The sequence below is a fragment of the Xyrauchen texanus genome, chromosome 36 (assembly GCF_025860055.1).
Source record: "Xyrauchen texanus isolate HMW12.3.18 chromosome 36, RBS_HiC_50CHRs, whole genome shotgun sequence".
NCBI lineage: Eukaryota > Metazoa > Chordata > Actinopteri > Cypriniformes > Catostomidae > Xyrauchen > Xyrauchen texanus.
Genome location: NC_068311.1, coordinates 30,395,666 through 30,414,199, shown reverse-complemented (window position 1 = coordinate 30,414,199; position 18,534 = coordinate 30,395,666). Strand labels below are relative to the sequence as shown.

The following is an 18,534-nucleotide window of genomic DNA, read 5'->3' as shown; positions in this document are numbered from 1 at the left end:
ACTTTAGTGTTATCATTTCAACAGTAATACATTTTACAGATCTACAGAAAATAGTAGCTTTATAGGGCTTATTCAAGTCACAACAGCATACTCTGTAATTCACTGGAACATAAAATCATTTTTCCAATATAACAGCTGTCAATCAAGCACAAAGTAGTTTTAGCTCAATAAACATTACTACATTTACCAAAAATATCGATAAAGTGCTTGAAACACATTATACAAATAACACAGCAAAATAGATATTATATAGGTATCTGTTAATTCACAATTGACATAAAATGGCGGCTGCTCTCATTACTGAAGCTATTTTTATCTGTAACCGAGCTAGGGCTCCGCTCACACACGCACATTTTAAACTCGGCAAACTTAACTCTCTCACTTACTCAAAATGTTACTAAAACACATCTTCAACACTCTTAACATGTTAAATCATCATTACATTTACTCAACTCAGTTTATTATCAACAACGCACCTGAAAAAGGGGAGAAATAATCACGAGAGTGATAGAGTCAGGTTTCCTCACTGAAAACTTTAGTGTTATGAGGAAAAGACCGCGATTTCCGGAAACTTGGGTGGAAGACAAAAACAATCGATCACGCCAGCATAGATTAAGATCACTTTAGCGATCACAGATTAACACTTTACCCATAAATTAGGCACTGCAAAATTAATTAATCAATCTAACGTTTACATATCCCTCTATTAATTTTTACCCTTTGTACACATGTCAGATTTGAACTTTTTAACACATTTATATGAATTGACATTATATGAATTGTTTCAATCCCTATTCCTAGTAGGCTACTGGATGCATTGTCTTTTAAATCTTAGATACTTTAAGATCCTCACATCCTATTAATTGACTAAAACCCTTTTTGCCCATTACAAACAGCAAGTGTTTCTATAAACTGTCACAAATGCATTGGCATGACGTCTGTTGAAGAGGAGGGAGATGGATATAATATTATATTATATATTATTACCCAGTATCCTGACGTGCTGCTGTTCTGCTGGGTATTAAAGAGATTGTTCAAGATGCGCTCTTATTACCCCTGAATGTAATAACATATATTCTGTAACAATAGAACTGTCAATGTTTATATTGAAAACAAACTTGCAAATTAAATGCAATATTCAGAATTATTGAGGGTATTTTTCTGTGACCGCATTCACATCAGATAATGGCTGAAGTTAAACGGCGAAGGAGGAAGCCCAAGCCTCTGGAGGAGGCCATACAGTTTTCCCTTCTTAAAAAAGACAAAGAAGGGCTTGATGGCAGATTTATCAATGATTCTAAAGGTCAGTTAAATAAGTTTAAAAAAATAAATAAATAAATGTCAAATTATATGCCATTACAGTGATTTTACTTGTTGTGTAGGGAGAGGTGTGGTCAGTTGCACTGAGTGTGTGGTCATGTACCAGTCAAACACTAGTCCCTGTAATGTTGGATAGTGCAGTTGTGTATTGTGTATAAGCTCCAGTACTCTTAAATCACCTTAGTCTTGGTAATGAACCATATCGTCAGGTGTGTGTGTGTGTGTGTGTGTGTGTGTGTCGTAGTCGTAGTCGGTGTGCAGTGTGTATAGCCAGTACTTAAATCACCTAGTCAGTACGCCTGTAATGTTGTATGTTGATAGTGCAGTTGTGTATTGTGTATAAGCTCCAGTACTCTTAAATCACCTTAGTCTTGGTAATGAACCATATCGTCAGGTTTGTGTGTGTGTGTGGTCATGTGCCTGTAAAACACTAGTCCCTGTAATGTTGGATAGTGCAGTTGTGTATTGTGTATAAGCTCCAGTACTCTTAAATCACCTTAGTCTTGGTAATGAACCATATCGTCAGGTTTGTGTGTGTGTGTGGTCATGTGCCTGTAAAACATTGGTCCCTGTAATCCACTGAAATGACATATTTTGTGTATTGAAAAATGAGTGTCCTCATAATCCGGCAGATTTATCAATGATTCTAAAGGTCAGTTAATTTTTTTTATTTATTTATTTTTTTTCAAATTATATGCCATTACAGTGATTTTACTTGTTGTGTAGGGAGAGGTGTGTTCAGTTGCACTGAGTTTGATAAGGGAGATTTCCTGTTGGAATACAGAGGAGACCTCTTAAGCAAAGAAGAATGTGAGCGGAGGCAAAGAATATATCACAACGCCCTCAAAGTATTCTTGTTTGAGTTATGTTACGATGGAAAACTCCTCTGGTATGTACATGTATTGAATGAATATATATAAAATGTACAGTACTGTGCAGAAGTGTTAGGCACTATTTATTCATTTTCACACCGTAAAAATGTTTAAGCCAGTTATTTATATATTTTGCTTTAATGTGTTATTAGGAAATGTCATTTTAAATTTCCACACACTAATTTTGCCATTAATTGTTATAATCCAGTAAGATTTGTTTTGGGCTGGGCGATATGGCCAAAAATTCATATCTCTGTATTTTTTGGTTAAATGGCGATATACGATAAATATCTCGTTACTTTCTACAGTATTCTATTTTGATAAAGAAATATTTGGATATAAAAAATAATAATCACATCCTGCCCAATGATATCCTACAAACAATGTAGATATTGAAGGATATGGTAACAAATATAGTGGAAGTATGCAATATATTATTTGCAAAAAAAGGTGGTTAAAATCACATTACATTCTAACATTGTAACATTACAATCTAAAAACAAAAATAATGCTTTTGTTTTTAAATTGACTAAAGGCTAAACTAAAAATTAAAATAAAAACAAACTGCATTTGATTACCCCATTTATAATGGTCACTTTCATAAAAATATACTTGTAGGTTTAAAATTCCACATATAGCACATTTACTGTCTCCAACAACAAATATGTATTTTAGTCATAATTATTGTGCTACTACTCTATTGTGCTCTGTCTGATTGGCGCACATGCGCGCGCGGCGCTCGTTCACGGAAGCTTGAGTTTTAGAGGAGAGTCACTTCAGAAGCTCGTCCTCTCCTGACAGTGACAGTGTCTAACATTTACAGATGGAGAATATACCTGCGAAATGTAAGTTAAGCACTGAGGAAAGCACCACATCTCCAACGCATTCAACAGCCTAAGTATTTATCTGTCAGGCAGCAGCAGTGTCTGTCAGTAGCTGCTTTAAACTTGTTAAATATATCTGACCAGTTATTTTGAAGCCCTTAATATATCATGTTTAGGACAAATTGTACTATGTACTTTCACTGCAGCGGCTCTATTTTTTTCTCCGGTATTTTTCAGATGTGCTCATATCAAGCTAGCTACTGTATCAATATAAACGGTATTGCCTCATTCCATATCGTTAGAAAAAAATATATCGATATATTGTTCAAACTCGATATACCGGCCAGCCCTAATTTTATGCACATGGAGTCTGACAACAGCCAGTGCTCCACACGGAGATCTGACGTCACCATCATCGAGTCTGTCTAGGGTTAGGCTACATTAAGAAACTGCGGAAACATCTCTAAGATGCTTGAAGAAACCTTCCTGTAAATCTAACTGAAAAACTGCAAGTGTACCTGGACAAAAGCGGTTTTAAACATAAAGTGTGATCACACCAAATATTGATTTGATTTAGTTAATAAAGGTTAATTGATAGATTAAAATATATTCTTGGCATTATTTTTGAAAGCATCCTGACTTTACAGCTTCTGCACATGTGCCTAAAACTTTTCACAGTCATATAGCTGTGCTGGAAAGTTTCTTCAAGCGTCTTTGATACAATGCTGCGGAACTTCTGGATTTAGTCCGTCTCAGCTTTTTCTGTTTCTTCATGTAATCACAGACAGATTCAATGAAGGTGAGATCACATCATACCAGTTGTCAGACTTGTTGTGAATACAAAAGATTCACTGGATTATTAGCTAATGGGAAAATAAATCTGTGCAAATATAAAATGTAAATGTAAACTTTTCCTACTGACACAATACAGCAAAATATATTTAAATAACTGGCTTGGAACAATTTTTTATTTTGGGTGAAAATACTAACATGCCTAAGACTTAGTCTTAGCAATAGTGTTTATTTATAATTGTATTCAAAATTATTGGCGGAGGGGAAAAAAAATCGATTCTGTTCAGTATCGTGATATTTTGCGCACACAATTTATATCGATACAGTAGCGCAAAGTATCACAATATTTAATTATAAAATTAGCTGTTTTACTTTCGGGTTTTCTCCACTGGTTTTCGCAGAGTTTACTCCGCTAATTTACGTTCGCGTATTACATCCACAAGTGCTTTGTTGTCGTGGATTCTGCAGGAAATTAAAATGAAAATATAGATGCCAAGTATAAGTTTAGCATAGATATATTTCCACTTGCTGAACACTGACTGAGTTTCGCTCTGTCAAGCGATCATTCAGCTCAGCGTACGTGTGACCTACCTTAAACTCGTGTGAAGGCGCGCGACTCGCCGTCATGCACAGAGAGAAGGAGAGTTGCATTATACCACACAAAATCGGCGCGCTACATGTAAACTGGGGTGTAACGATAAACTTATTCGTATTGAACCGTTTGGTTCGAGGCTTTCGGTTCGGTACACAAAGAAACCGAACGGTTCATTGGACCATTTTTCCTGCCGACCAAAATGTAGTTATTTTAAATGTAGGTGCGTGGCAAGTGCGCGCTGGAACGACCACAACATTGCCCAACATCAAATGGCAAACATAATGAAAGCGGAACGAAACTGAGCTACTCGTCATTTTGTGTTTCACGGACCGTTTATCAGTTTAAACCAATGCAGCGTGAGCCGGTCTTGATCAAGCAAGACTGTTACTGCACAGCGCTAAGACATCCAGTAAAGAAAGCATTTGAATTCGCCACTGAAGTAATAATCACTGCAAGATTTAGTGAGAAGCATTCACATGTCTCTGTTATTAACGGATCAAACAGTGCTGAAGTGGAAACCAGGAAGAAACATTGTGCCACGAATGAACTATCCAGAGTTCACAGATCAGCAACGTTTACCATGGATTTACTGTAGTAACGCTAACTGTAACCATGGAAGTTTGGCAGGAATTTTAGGCTACAATGCTTTCAAGTAACGTTACATGGGTTTAATTTCGACATTATGAATAAAATTGCTGCTCTCAAATGTTAATCTGAAATAAAAATAAACCTTTGTTTATAACAATATTATTTTATTTTATTTTTCCAAGGAGCAAGGAACTGTTTGTTTTATATGCTTCTAAGAAGAGTCAAGTATAGCTCCATCATTGCTCAAAGTATAAAATGATCATACTTTATGATGTTTTAAAGTTTTTGCACTTCAGTTAATGTATAGAAGATAATGTTCACAGAATTAAATGTGACATTTGAAGTGAGTAGAGCAGTCTTATTTTCCTCGTCTTTTGTAATGCTTTTGAATAATATGGGGGGCATGAATCGCAATATATCGCAGAATCGAAACACAATACTTGCTGAATCGCAATAATATTGAATCATGGCCCAAATATTGCAATACTATCAAATGGTCACATTTTTGCCAATTCCCACCCCTATTCAAAATGTGAAAGTGGACATGTCAATGATTATTTAATGCATAATTTTGTTTGTTTGTTATAATTATTATAATTATCAGTTATGTATTTTCAATGCTAGGTAATGAGCATGAAATGATTGAACGCAAATAATATAATATTTGATGTTCCTAGGTTTTCAGAACTGATATTCTGTTTTTAATGTCAACCATTTTAACAGGAATAAGACTCCATTATTGATTGTTGAACTCATTTGTTTAGTGTTGATGCTGCCCGAGATGACGGTTCTCTTGGTAGACTTGTAAATGATGACCATATTAACCCAAACAGCAAGATGAAGACTATCCGTGTGGATGGAAAACCTCATCTATGCTTATTTGCTATAAGAAACATCTGTGCTGGTGAAGAGATCACATATAATTATGGTGATTCTGAGTGGCCATGGCGATGCAAGGTATGTAAACCTTTACAATAACAACTTTTATTTATTGGATTATTTCAAAGGTTAAAAATATTAAAGGTCAAATATAATGGATTTTATTTTGTTTTACATTAAATGTGTGGTGATTACAGTGTGTGGTGATTATGTCAATTTGTGTGTAGCTTTACACCTGTTTTATGAGGACATCTCAAGAACAGCTCATGCCAATATTGAAAACTCATAATTGTACTTGTTAGATAAAATGTAATCATAATAGAAGGTAAATAAAGTAGCCTCTTTGGTTAAAATAGACTTTCAATAAGTAATTCTACAATAGTAATTATTTGTCAAGTAATATTTTGTTTTTTTTAAAAACTTCTTTCAGATGACAACTGAAAAGACTCTAAAGGTATTCAAGAAGTTAATTTAATAATTGAGTTAGTCCTTAAAGAATACAACAGATTTCAGTGTTCCTCAGAAGTGTTTGCCACAGTTATGTCACATATTTATGATTTAATCATTATGATTATTAGTCCTGATCACTTACTGTACAACTGGCACAGGCGCGTTGTCTTGTATCACTCTCATACAAACACTTGAACTCGGGGTGCAGTCCAAATGTATCTAGTTACCAGTGTCCCGGTAAAACTAGTGTCCTCATAGACCAGGATTCTCTCAAACTAACACACACTGAGATTCTCCAGTCACGTCAAACAACAGGAACATGTTCGTATGATGTCCTCAGGGCTTAAAGTATTCTGGCACCATGCCGGATCTCTGGCGTGCGGCCATGAGGGGAATTTTTTTTTGCATGCGGTTTAATATTTTCGACTCATATGGTAGTTGAAATCAATTGAGAGGAACGCATCTCCAGCTAACGTTACAAGCTGAGCAGGGCGGGTCCTGGCAGCACAGTGTGATTGAGAACCATAGGAAAAGCTTCGCCCCCTTTCAGTCCCCTTCTCTCAGGCTACTACAGTGGTAGATTCAGCAGCCAACAAGCCGGTGTTAACACCCGCTTGCCTGCGCTCAAACGCCGTTTTCACGGCGACCCAAAGAAATCTTGTAAAGAGCAAACATACCTTATGTGTAGAAAATGTGCCCACAACCCAGTGTTCACCCCTACACACAAGCATTACACATCCCGTGTCCCTATCAGAGCACACTCACATAAAGCGGTTACGAACCGCTCGAGTGTTATAGTTAATAAACGCGCCCACGAGCCCGTGCGCGCGCCCCTCCTCTGCCCGCTCTGTCACACGGCCAGCAAACACCTCTCCGCATGTAAGTCCCGTGCCCGTGACTATGCTCGCGCATCACCTATCAGATGTGACTCTTTCCCCATTTACCCCAATCGGGAAGTCACTCACAGAACAGCCTGTCTCTGCTATCTGCGAGCAGTCATGCATAAACACACTAAGTGCGCTCACACATTCTGTTCAGCGCGCTGTGTGCGGCAATCAGGGCGATTTGGCCATTCACGCTCTAACATTACGCTTCAAAGCGTGGGAAGCGCTTCAGAGCGCGGCTCGAAACCACTGTGAACACGGAAGCAGCATGCATGCTTCGTTCAGAAATAGCAAACCTTCTGTGCAAAAGGACCATAGAGAGAGTGCCGCCGCCTCTGAGCGGCCTCAGACCAATATTAGATCTCAAGGTTTTGAACAAAGCGCTTGCAAAAAGACCGTTCAAAATGCTTACAACCAGCAAACTCCTCGCGCATGTGCGCCAGGGTGACTGGTTTATTTCTCTCGATCTGAAAGATGCATACTTTCAGATTCAGATAAATCCCCGTCACAGGCGAATCTCAAGAATGGCCTTCGACGGCCAGGTTTATCAATACACCGTCCTTCCGTTCGGCCTGTCCTTAGCACCCCGTACTTTCACGAAGTGCATGGATGCGGCGCTCGCACCCCTGCGGAGTCAGGGTTTGCGAATTCTGAACTATTAGGACGATTGGCTGATTTTGGCACAATCGCATACGGAGCTTCTGTCTCACAGGTCAGTTCTCCTCAGTCATCTGAACAGTTTGGGCCTTGCAGTCAATTGGACCATGAGCTCACTACAGCCCAGTCAGGCAATTTCCTTCCTTGGAATAGAACTAGACTCAGTGGCAATGACGGCTCGCTTATCTACACAGCGCGCGCGCCGTGTGCAGCGACTAGCCGCGTCATTTCAGATGAACAGCCTCACACCTCTGAAGAAATTTCAGAGAGTGCTAGGTTACATGGCCTCAGCCGCAGCAGTACTTCAGCTGGGTTTACTGTGCATGCGCCCGCTTCAGCATTGGCTAAACACCCGCGCGTCTTGCCGGGCTTGGGCCACAGGCCGCCAGCCAATCAGAGTGACTCAGACCTGTATTTCAGCTCTGCAGCCCTGGACAGTGGCCGAGTGGTATCAGCGGGGAGTGATGATGGGAGCTGTATCTCGCCGAAAAGTCATCTCGACAGACGCGTCCAACACTGGTTGGGGCACGGTCTGCGAGGGCTCTCCGGTTTTTGGCCTATGGTCAGTTCAGGAAAAGCTCCTTCACATAAATTGTCTGGAAATGATAGCGGTCGAGTACGCGCTCGTGCGCTTCCTCCCGGTCATTCAGGGTCACCACGTCCTGGTCCGTTCGGACAACAGGTCTGTGGTATCCTATCTAAACTGTCAGGGCGGTGTCAGATCCAGGAACCTCTTCCATCTGACGAAACGCATACTGAGTTGGTCCCAGCGCCACCTGCGCTTGCTGAGGGCGACGCACGTGCCAGGCCACCTGAACGACGGCCCAGACAGACTGTCCAGAGACAATATTCCCCCAGGGGAATGGTCCCTGCACGCTCAAACAGTCCAGACGTTATGGCGCATATTCGGCAGAGCAGAGATAGACCTCTTTGCGTCAGAAGAGAACTCTCACTGCCCAATATTTTTCTCGAAAAGCGAGGATGCGCTGGCCCAGGACTGGCCCAACCGCCCGCTTTACGCCTTCCCTCCCGTCTCGCTATTGCCACAGGTAATGCAGAGGATCAGGGAAACGCGCCACTCGGTGCTCCTCATAGCCCCGCGCTGGGAGAATCAAACCTGGTTCCCGGAGCTTACGCAGCTGTTACTGACAGCCCCGTGGCCCATCCCAGTGAGAGCAGATCTCCTCTCGCAAGCTCGCGGCACGATCTGGCATCCCCACCGAGAGCGCTGGGCGCTACAACGGGTGGGTGATCAATGACTACCCGTCGCTTTGCCAGAAGGAGTAATAAACACCATCATACACACTAGAGCCCCTTCCACGAGAAGACTCTATGCGTCAAAATGGTCTGTGTTTTCAAAATGGTGCACCGACAGAGACCTGGACCCACGGACATGTGGGGTGTCGCCGCTGCTCGTGTTTTTACAAGAGCTGCTGGATAAGGGCAGATCCCCATCCACGCTCAAAGTGTACGTGGCGGCCGTCGCGGCGTTCGCTGAACCCCTGCACGGCCAGTCACAGGGTAAAAACGAGCTGGTCATCCACTTCCTCAGGGGAGCTAGAAGGATGAACCCTCCGCGCCCCCCATCGGTTCTTATCTGGGATCTTTCTATAGTTCTCGAAGCTATGAAAGCCCCCCCTTCGAACCGCTTCAATCCATGGATGTGAAACACCTCTCACTTAAAACCGTTTTTTTACTGCCCTATCATCAGTTAAACGGGTGGGAGATCTTCACGCGCTGTCTGTCAGCGCTGCGTGTATGGAGTTTGGACCAAGTGACTCCAAGGTCATTTTAAAGCCTAGACACGGCTATGTCCCCAAGGTGATCGGTACTCCTTTCAGAGCACAGATCATTTCCTTGTCGACGCTACCAGCATCTGATAGCGAACGCGACGCCAATCTCCTTTGCCCAGTCAGAGCACTGAGATTGTATACTGCGCGCTCCGTATCTTTCAGAAGCTCCGAGCAGCTTTTCGTTTCATTCGGAGGGCGCACCAAAGGTCTCGCCGCATCGAAACAGACACTGTCCAGATGGATAGTGGACGCTATTGCTCGTACGCGTCAAAAGACCTACCATGCCCGCTAGGCATTAAGGCTCACTCCACTAGAGGCATGGCCTCCTCGTGGGCATGGTCCAGCGGGATTTCCATTCACGACATATGTGTGGCAGCGGGCTGGGCTTCCCCCTCCACCTTTGTCAGATTTTACAATCTGGAAGTACCTGCTCTGCAGGCTAAACTTTAATAACTCTGACTTTGGGTTTAATACGCTACAGCTCCCCTGGTGAGCTGCATTAATGGGACACATTCCACACAGACCGGCACCGCCGCTCTGTCTATGTGCTTATGTACTACACACACACTGGCCCGCACCCTTGCCGGCCAAATATTAATTCCCCACTCACAAGGGCTCCCCCGGGTCCCCCCTTAATTCCCTGGGGCTCATGCAGTGGATGCTTGGCGCGCACGGCGTTGACAAAGGGTTCCCGTAGCGTAAGCTAGCTTACGCAATACGAGAGAACCTCTCGTAAGAGAACGAATCGGTTACTAACGTAACCTCGGTTCTCTCTAGATGAGGGAACAAGTATTGCGTAACCGGCCGTGCTCGCGCCACGAGCGATTTTTCGCTTCATTCAATGAAAACCAGGGTTCCAGCCTACGAACTACGCTTATATGCACTCTAGTCACGCCCATTTTGGCGGGCTTTGATGCAGTGAGCCGCGGACGCCTCTCATTGGATGCGAGTTCGCCCAAGCTCGTCTATAGGCTGCAGCAGTTGCCGCAGAGCAACCAATGAGCTCGCTAGCTAGCCCGCTCAAGGTCTGCAGCTGCCGCACTGCGTTGACAATGGATACAAAATTAAGGATAATTTTTTGGCTTCAATATCTCAGAAAAGATTAATCTTTCCCGTAGCGTAAGCTAGCTTACGCAATACTCGTTCCCTCATCTAGAGAGAACCGAGGTTACGTTAGTAACCGATTCGTTACCAAACGTATTCAGTGAAAAACAGCGACTGAATGTTCTCTGTCTTTTGTTTGATTACCGTAATTAAAAAGACGGCACCAGGAATATTGGGCTGCTGTCACTTTAAGAGCTGCAGGGACCCAATATACTGATACACACACGTTTTTTTCTCAGCTGTTACATTCACTTAAGACAAAACTGTCTGTTTACAAGGATATTTTGACATTTTTGTGTGTATTTGGCCATTCATGTGCAGAAGGATGCAGAATGATAATTGAGAAATACTTGTTTCAGTATCAAATACATACTATTCAGTATAAAAGGTGGATTTCTTTGAGAATGTCGTTTTGGGTGTGTGAGCAGCACAGAAGAGCAATGCGTGAGTCTTTGGTTTAAATGTACATTTAAGATCACTTTGTGTGAGTGTGCTTTGGATGTGTGTGCAGCACAGAAAACAACGCATGGGGTTAGTGCTTGAATAGTTCAAGGTCATATTAAAATGCAATAGGAACAGATCAGAGGAATTGAAATGTTAATTGTATTACTAGTATACAATTCCTGACCTTAAGTACTCTATTTTAGAATTGGAATTGTTTTTGATACCAACTCACATGAGCAAATGTAGCAAAGATGTTTCCGCGACTTAGGCTGCTAACATATTTAGACCAGTGTTTCAAATGTCTAATTTTATGTTTTGTAGACTCTCCGTGAGGTTGAACCCCCCACTCTTAAAGTGAACTCTCATTCCCAGTCCAAAGCCAGAGATGTGCAGAAGGTATTGTTTTTCTCTCTCTGGAAATCAAATGGTTATGGACATATATTCATAGATTTAAATGCATGAATACCACATTAATATTTCTCCCTCTTTTAAATGTGCAAGTCACTGTAATGGATTTCTTTGCCCACTATAATTACCCAGTGGTTAAAAATGTGCCATCATACCTGAATTTGTTCGGGCATCATCTAATAATGGCATCATTAGCCATCTTTTGCTTGAGTACATCATTCATAATGTGATCTTGTTTTCAGTTGACAGTTGTCAGTGATCAATCAGTGTTAATGAAATCAAGGGTCTGTGTATCCACCGAAGGACTGGAAAAGGTATGTCTGTGATGCGGCTTTATTTGGATAATCTCTGAATCTTTAATGGGGTTTAGTACCTTTTTTCTTTTCTCTACTTCCAGGTGACTCCTGAGAAAGACATATCATTGGAAGGTCAAGACTGTGTTGAAAATGATGTTGAGATGGTAATTAAAAGACCATTGCATCATTTTAGAAAATACTAGATTAGTGTAGTGTATCTTCACCACATTAGCCTTCTTTTTTCATTATGTTTTCAGATGCCACCTGTCAAAGAGTACTTGTTAAATGAGGAGCAGTGCTTTTGTTCACCTACTGAAGGCGTCAAAGAGGTATTTACATGTTTTAGTCAAATTATTTACCGTGTTTCCCATTAATTGCCTTTACTCTGCTGGCCCAACACAGTCTAATCTGTCCTGCCCCAGTTTGAACCGAATTAACCTAAACATATTTTTACACTTTTCATAATAACATAAATTATATTTGACATTGTGTTCTGTGCCATTGCTTAGGGTTAGGTCAAATGAACTAGTCGAAAGCACGATATGGCTTGGTGTCCATATCAAATTGTGAAAGATTGAAATTAAGTAAATGGTCTATTGCGCTCCCTGTTTCAAAGTGAAGAGCACACAGCCTTTTTTTTTTAGCTCTTTTCAGTAATATTAGACAATATCTAAAGAATTTGTTACTGCTTATCAGCCAATACCATTTAAGATCTGTGACGTAAATGTTCTTTAATGATTACAAGTGGCATTTTTTTGATATGACCACAGCTTCCCTTTCACCAAAAAAATTAAACCATTAATGAACAATGTAGCTCAATGTATTTTTACATGTGTGTTTTAGAATATTCCTTTTCTACTATGATTTCACTTTCACAATTGTTTTTCTTCACAGGTCTGTAAGCATGACGTGGTCACTTCAGCAATATCAAGCATGGACAGATGTGCTGAATGTGTGGGACCTGTTGCGGCACTGAAGTGGATTGGCCTGAGATGTAAATGTTAGTATGATGTCTATTTTCCAGTATGACATATCTTAATTCATTTTAGAATCGTTCATTTAAGATCAAAATTGAATGACTGTTGCAGGTGATTATCAGATTATTGGTTAGGCCAGTAGTTTTTGCTGTGGTATAAAAGTACTTAAAATGTGCTTAAAGTAATATATGTAAAGCAAAGTTACTTTGCACGCACATCATTTTTATTTTATTTTGCTGATCTTAAAATAATATCCTGTTACCAAAAACTGTATATGTTCCAAACCTTTGAGTTTTGTGATCTATTACACCACTAAAACTTATTAATTAGAATAAGGGGGTAATAGTAAATTAACATGAGATTCTATACCTAAATACAATACAAATGTTAACAGCTGAACATGTCCTGATACATTTCTCTCATAGTGTGCTCCAGTTTTTGGCACAAGTCCTGTTATACAAAGTTTCACAAATGGACTAGAAAACAGTCATCACTGGTAAGAATGTTTGATTCTATATTGTTTGCTCAGTTTTATGAATTAACTTTCTATTATTGCTGTTAATCATAAATATATTGACTATAGGATGTAAGTTCAGAGGAAGACAAGCAGTCAGATGAGGAGTACATACCACAGTCTGAGTCAGACAGTCAGTCAGACAGTTCAGTTGAACTAACAAGACCAGCAAGATGTGATCAAGCTAAACTCCTTTCAGATATACAGGGAGCTGCATGTGTGTATGGAGAGTCTGGTTTGCTATGTCATGAGGAGCAGTTGACTGATGTTGAGAGAGACATTGAATCAGAGACAGCTGAATGCCACCTTCCCAGAAAGCAAGGTTCTGAGGTACACAGTTCAATAGATGTTATGTCATCACCCCGATCACACAACAGAGAGGACAGTACTGAGAAGCTTTTGAATGCAATAAGAGCAGCAACGTTGAGAGAGGAAGGGAGAGAAAGCGGTATGTCCAAAGCAGATCAGTGTGAGCAATCAGCAAATATTTCCAGTTCAGCAAATAGTAAGAACTATTGTTACATCTGCGGGAAACCTCAGTCCAAGTTAGCACGCCATCTGAAAACTCATACGTCTGATGTTGAAGTTGGGCATGCTTTATCACTCCCTGTGCACTCAAAAGAACGTAAAGCAATGCTGGAAAAACTTAGGAACAAGGGCAACTATCAGCATAACACAGACGTTTTACAGAGTGGCGTGGGCACCCTTAAAATAAAACGGGCCCCAAAAAAAGAATGTAATTCAAAGCATTTTGTGCATTGCATGTACTGCAAAGGGATGTTTGTACGGAGAGATCTATGGCGTCATTTGAAAAGATGTTCCTCAAAACCAGCGTCTGACAGTGAAAACCAAGGGAGAACCAGGGTTTTGGGTCTGGCAACTATGGCTTCAATCAGTCAGCAGATATCTCAGGGAGTTTGGAAACTCTTAAGTGTGATGAAGCAGGATGACGTTTCTGCTGTTGTCAAAAATGACCTGAGTATTCTTCAGCTTGCACAGTCTTTCTGTAACAAACATGGACATGACCCTACCAAATTTGAGTACATTCGTCAAAAACTCAGAGAAATTGGAAGATTGTTGTTGACTTTGCGTCGAGAGTTTTCTATATACAGTCTTGAAGAAGCTGTGAAACCTGCCAATTTTCACAGACTCATTGGAGCGGTCCAGAGGGTGTCTGGCTTTGACGACGAGAGTCACTGCTACCAATGTCCAAGCCTTGCACTGAAACTAGGGCATTCTTTGAATAAGATTTGTGAAATCATTCACTGCAGAGCACTGATGTCCGAGGACAAGGAACTGATCGCATCGACAGAGACCTTTAAAAACCTATACTCCTCAAAGTGGTCCGAGATGGTCTTGCACAGTGCTTTAGTAACACTGAATGAGGCGAAATTTAACAAGCCGTCAACACTGCCTTTCACTCAGGATGTACAGTGCCTTCACCAGTTCCTTGAGAAGACTGCGTATACGGCATTTCAGAAACTAAATGAGACTGGGTCACCTCAAAGCTACGCAGAACTATCCAAAGCAACGCTCGCCAAAATCATTGTTTTCAACCGCAGACGTGCCGGAGAGGTCTCTAAAATGCCGCTCAAAGGCTTCAAAGAAAGGGACAGCACCTCTCTCCATGATGATGTTGCCATGGGCTTGAGCAAGTTTGAACAGAAACTCTGCAGCCATTTTAGTCGAGTTGAGATCAGGGGGAAAAGGGGAAGAAAGGTTGCGGTTCTTCTCTCACCCGATATGGTTGATGCCCTGACACTGCTGGTCAGCAAGAGAAGTGAATGTGGCGTGCTGGACAATAATGAATTCTTGTTTGCCAGGCCCAACTCCCAGAGTCACTACAGAGGCCCAGATTCTCTTAGGGTCTATGCAAGTGAATGTGGAGCTCAAAATCCAGAGTTTCTCCGATCAACTCATCTGCGTAAGCATGTAGCTACTCTCTCCCAAATCCTTAACCTGAAAAACAACGAATTAGATCAGGTCGCAGATTTCTTAGGACATGATATTCGCGTCCATCACGACTATTACAGGCTGCCTGAAGCCACTACTGAGCTGGCTAAAATATCGAAGTTACTGCTAGCCATGGAAAAGGGCCGTCTTCCTAATATTCAAGGCAAATCGCTTGATGACATTGAGATTGAAGGTATGTCCATCCTAGTGTCCATCCACTGACTGGTTACCTTAAATTATCCATTTATCACTGTGAAGCTGCTTTGAAACAATCTACGTTGTTAAAAGTGCTATTTAAATGAAGATGACTTGACATGTCCGTCCTAGTGTAGGTAGTACAGTGGATATTTTACACTTATAGGGAGATTTAAGGAAACTTAAATCATGTGATGTACCATGCATCCAGTGAGTACACTGTAGGGTGTAGTCTAATTGTCATTTTTCACAAATTACTTTGAGTACATGTTAAACATGTAGATGTTTCTCATTTGCAAATAAGTGGTGGTGGTGTAGTGGCTAAAGCACAGGGCTGTTAATCAGAAGGTCGCTGGTTCAAACCCCACGGCCACCACCATTGTGTCCTTGAGTAAGACACTTAACTCCAGGTTGCTCCAGGGGGGATTGTCCCTGTAATAAGTGCACTGTAAGTCACTTTGGTGGTGGTGTAGTGGGCTAAAGCACATAACTGGTAATCAGGAGGTTGCTGGTTTGATCCCCACAGACACCACCATTGTGTGCTTGAGTAAGACACTTAACTCCAGGTTGCTCCGGGGGGATTGTCCCTGTAATACATGCACTGTAAGTCGCTTTGGATAAAAGCGTCTGCCAAATGCATAAATGTAAATGTAAATTTCCCTTTTTCTTCAAGATGAGATCAGTATTACAGATTCTGATGCCAGTGATCCTGATGAGAGCGAGTCTGAGGATGATGCTCCTGCTGGAGCTGTAGGTGTCTCCAGTGATTTTGGTATGTGTCAAACAAACATGTTCATAAACTTATTATTATTTCAACCCATCATTTTCATTAGATTATTGGCTTAAAATGCATAAATACAATTATACTGTATTGTGCATATATTGCAACTTTTCTAACAGAACATTATTGAAATTAAGGATCAACCAATAAGTTGATAGTTTTCATGTTCGCCAAAAACAGAAATGACAGATGAACACAAGTTTTAAAAAGCAGCTGTTTAACAGGCTGATATGTAATCTCTAGAATAATATTTTGAATATTTAGTTTGTAATGTCATCAAGATATCTGGTTTATAACCAGTTAACATTGAGTTCTGTAAGTTTAAGTTACATCCGAGTTTCCTGATTGGTATATAACTGATTTCTTCCAGATGTTCAGAAGATGCCCATCGAGGAAGCCACTGAATTTTCGAAAGGTACCTGAGGTTAAATTTGGAACACAACCATCATTGTAAGTACATGTGGTCTCATATAGTTGGAGCTTTCTAATGTATTAATTATTCTGTACAGCGAATGAGAGTGAGGCAGAAATTGAAAACCCACGCAGAGGACAAAAAGTGTGCTGGTCGAATGCGGAAATTAGCGCTGTAATGAAACATTTTTAAGACGCATATAAGCAAAGGGAAACTGGCCACACTGACTGAATGCCAGCAGTGTAAGACAGCTGAAGATCCTGTTTTGGCAAGGCGCAGTGCTCAAAACATCAGAGATTTTGTCAGAAATCGTGGAATTAGTTTAAAAAGGAAAGCCCAAATCAAGTAAAGTTACATGTCTTATTTGATGTTGCGCTATTTTGATTATTACTATGCTTGTTTTTTTTCATACTATAGTAAGAAACTTATGGCAACAGTAGTTTGTGAGCAAAAGGCAATTCTGTTAGCATTTCCTCCCCTCATTGTTTTTTCAAACCTGTATGACTTTCTATCTTCAGGGAACACGCAAGGAGACGTTTAGCAGAATGTTAGGGCCAACCTCAGCAGGAATAGAGTTACGGACATGAGTTTACTGTATAAACACCTTCTGAGAGAATAAACTCGTGTCCGTATGTCTATTCTCTCAGAAGGTGTTTACGTAACTCGTATCTATTCTCTCAGAAGGTGTTTATACGTAAACTCGTGTCCGTATCTCTATTCTCTCAGAAGGTGTGTATCGTAAACTCGTGTCCGATTCTATTCTCTCAGAAGGTGTTTATACGGTAAACTCGTGTCCGTATCTCTATTCTCTCAGAAGGTGTGTATGCGGTAAACTCGTGTCCGTATCTCTATTCTCTCAGAAGGTGTTTATACGGTAAACTTGTGTCCGTATCTGTTCTCTCAGAAGGTGTTTATACGGTAAACTCGTGTCCGTATCTATTCTCTCAGGTGGTGTGTATGCGGTAGACTCGTGTCCGTATCTCTATTCTCTCAGAAGGTGTGTATGTGGTAAACTCGTGTCCGTATCTCCATTCTCTCAGAAAGTGTGTATGCGGTAAACTCGTGTCCGTATCTCTATTCTCTCAGAAGGTGTTTATACGGTAAACTCGTGTCCGTATCTATTCTCTCAGAAGGTGTTTATACGGTAAACTTGTGTCCGTATCTCTATTCTCTCAGAAGGTGTTTATACGGTAAACTCGTGTCCGTAACTTTATTCCTGCTGAGGTTGGCCCTAACATTCTGCTAAACGTCTCCTTGCGTGTTCCCCTGAAGATAGAAAGTCATACAGGTTTGAAAAAACATGAGGGGGAGGAAATGCTAACAGAATTGCCATTTATTTTGGTTGGTCCCTCATAAAAGTTTCTCATGTGATTGGCATCCATTGCATGTTCAGTAAGTTAATATCAATACATTTCAATGCCTGTTTAATAACATTTTAAAATTTGCCTGTTTCAAAACGGCTGTTTTGTCTTTTTTTGGGGGGAAAAGTTTTGAATGATTCAAATCTGGAAAAATGTTCCAAATGGTGTTGCAATTAAAGTACTTTTAAAACACTCCCTGTAATGTATTTTTTTGTGTATTGTGTTGAAGATCCAGTTCTCTTTAATCACCTTAGTCTTGGTAATATACACAGTGTTGTCGTGTGTGTGTGTGTGTGGTCATGTACCAGTAAAACACTAGTCCCTGTAATGTTGGATAGTGCAGTTGTGTATAAGCTCCAGTAATCTTAAATCACCTTAGTCTTGGTAATGAACCATATCGTCAGGTGTGTGTGTGTGTGTGTGTGTGTGTGTGTG

At 40.9% G+C, this 18,534-nt stretch overlaps 1 protein-coding gene across 1 annotated transcript; it reads left to right on the top strand.

The window, feature by feature from the left end:
* The first annotated feature begins 1,185 nt into the window (after positions 1 to 1,185).
* LOC127629715 (inactive histone-lysine N-methyltransferase 2E-like) lies at positions 1,186 to 16,896 on the top strand. The gene is made up of 11 exons (XM_052106933.1): positions 1,186 to 1,303; positions 2,047 to 2,209; positions 5,756 to 5,948; positions 11,524 to 11,598; positions 11,853 to 11,924; positions 12,008 to 12,070; positions 12,164 to 12,235; positions 12,801 to 12,906; positions 13,309 to 13,379; positions 16,219 to 16,317; positions 16,697 to 16,896. Exons 1-10 carry the CDS (start codon positions 1,186 to 1,188, stop codon positions 16,297 to 16,299), a joined length of 1,014 nt encoding a protein of 337 aa, XP_051962893.1. The 3' UTR covers positions 16,300 to 16,317; positions 16,697 to 16,896.
* Positions 16,897 to 18,534: the final 1,638 nt, after the last annotated feature.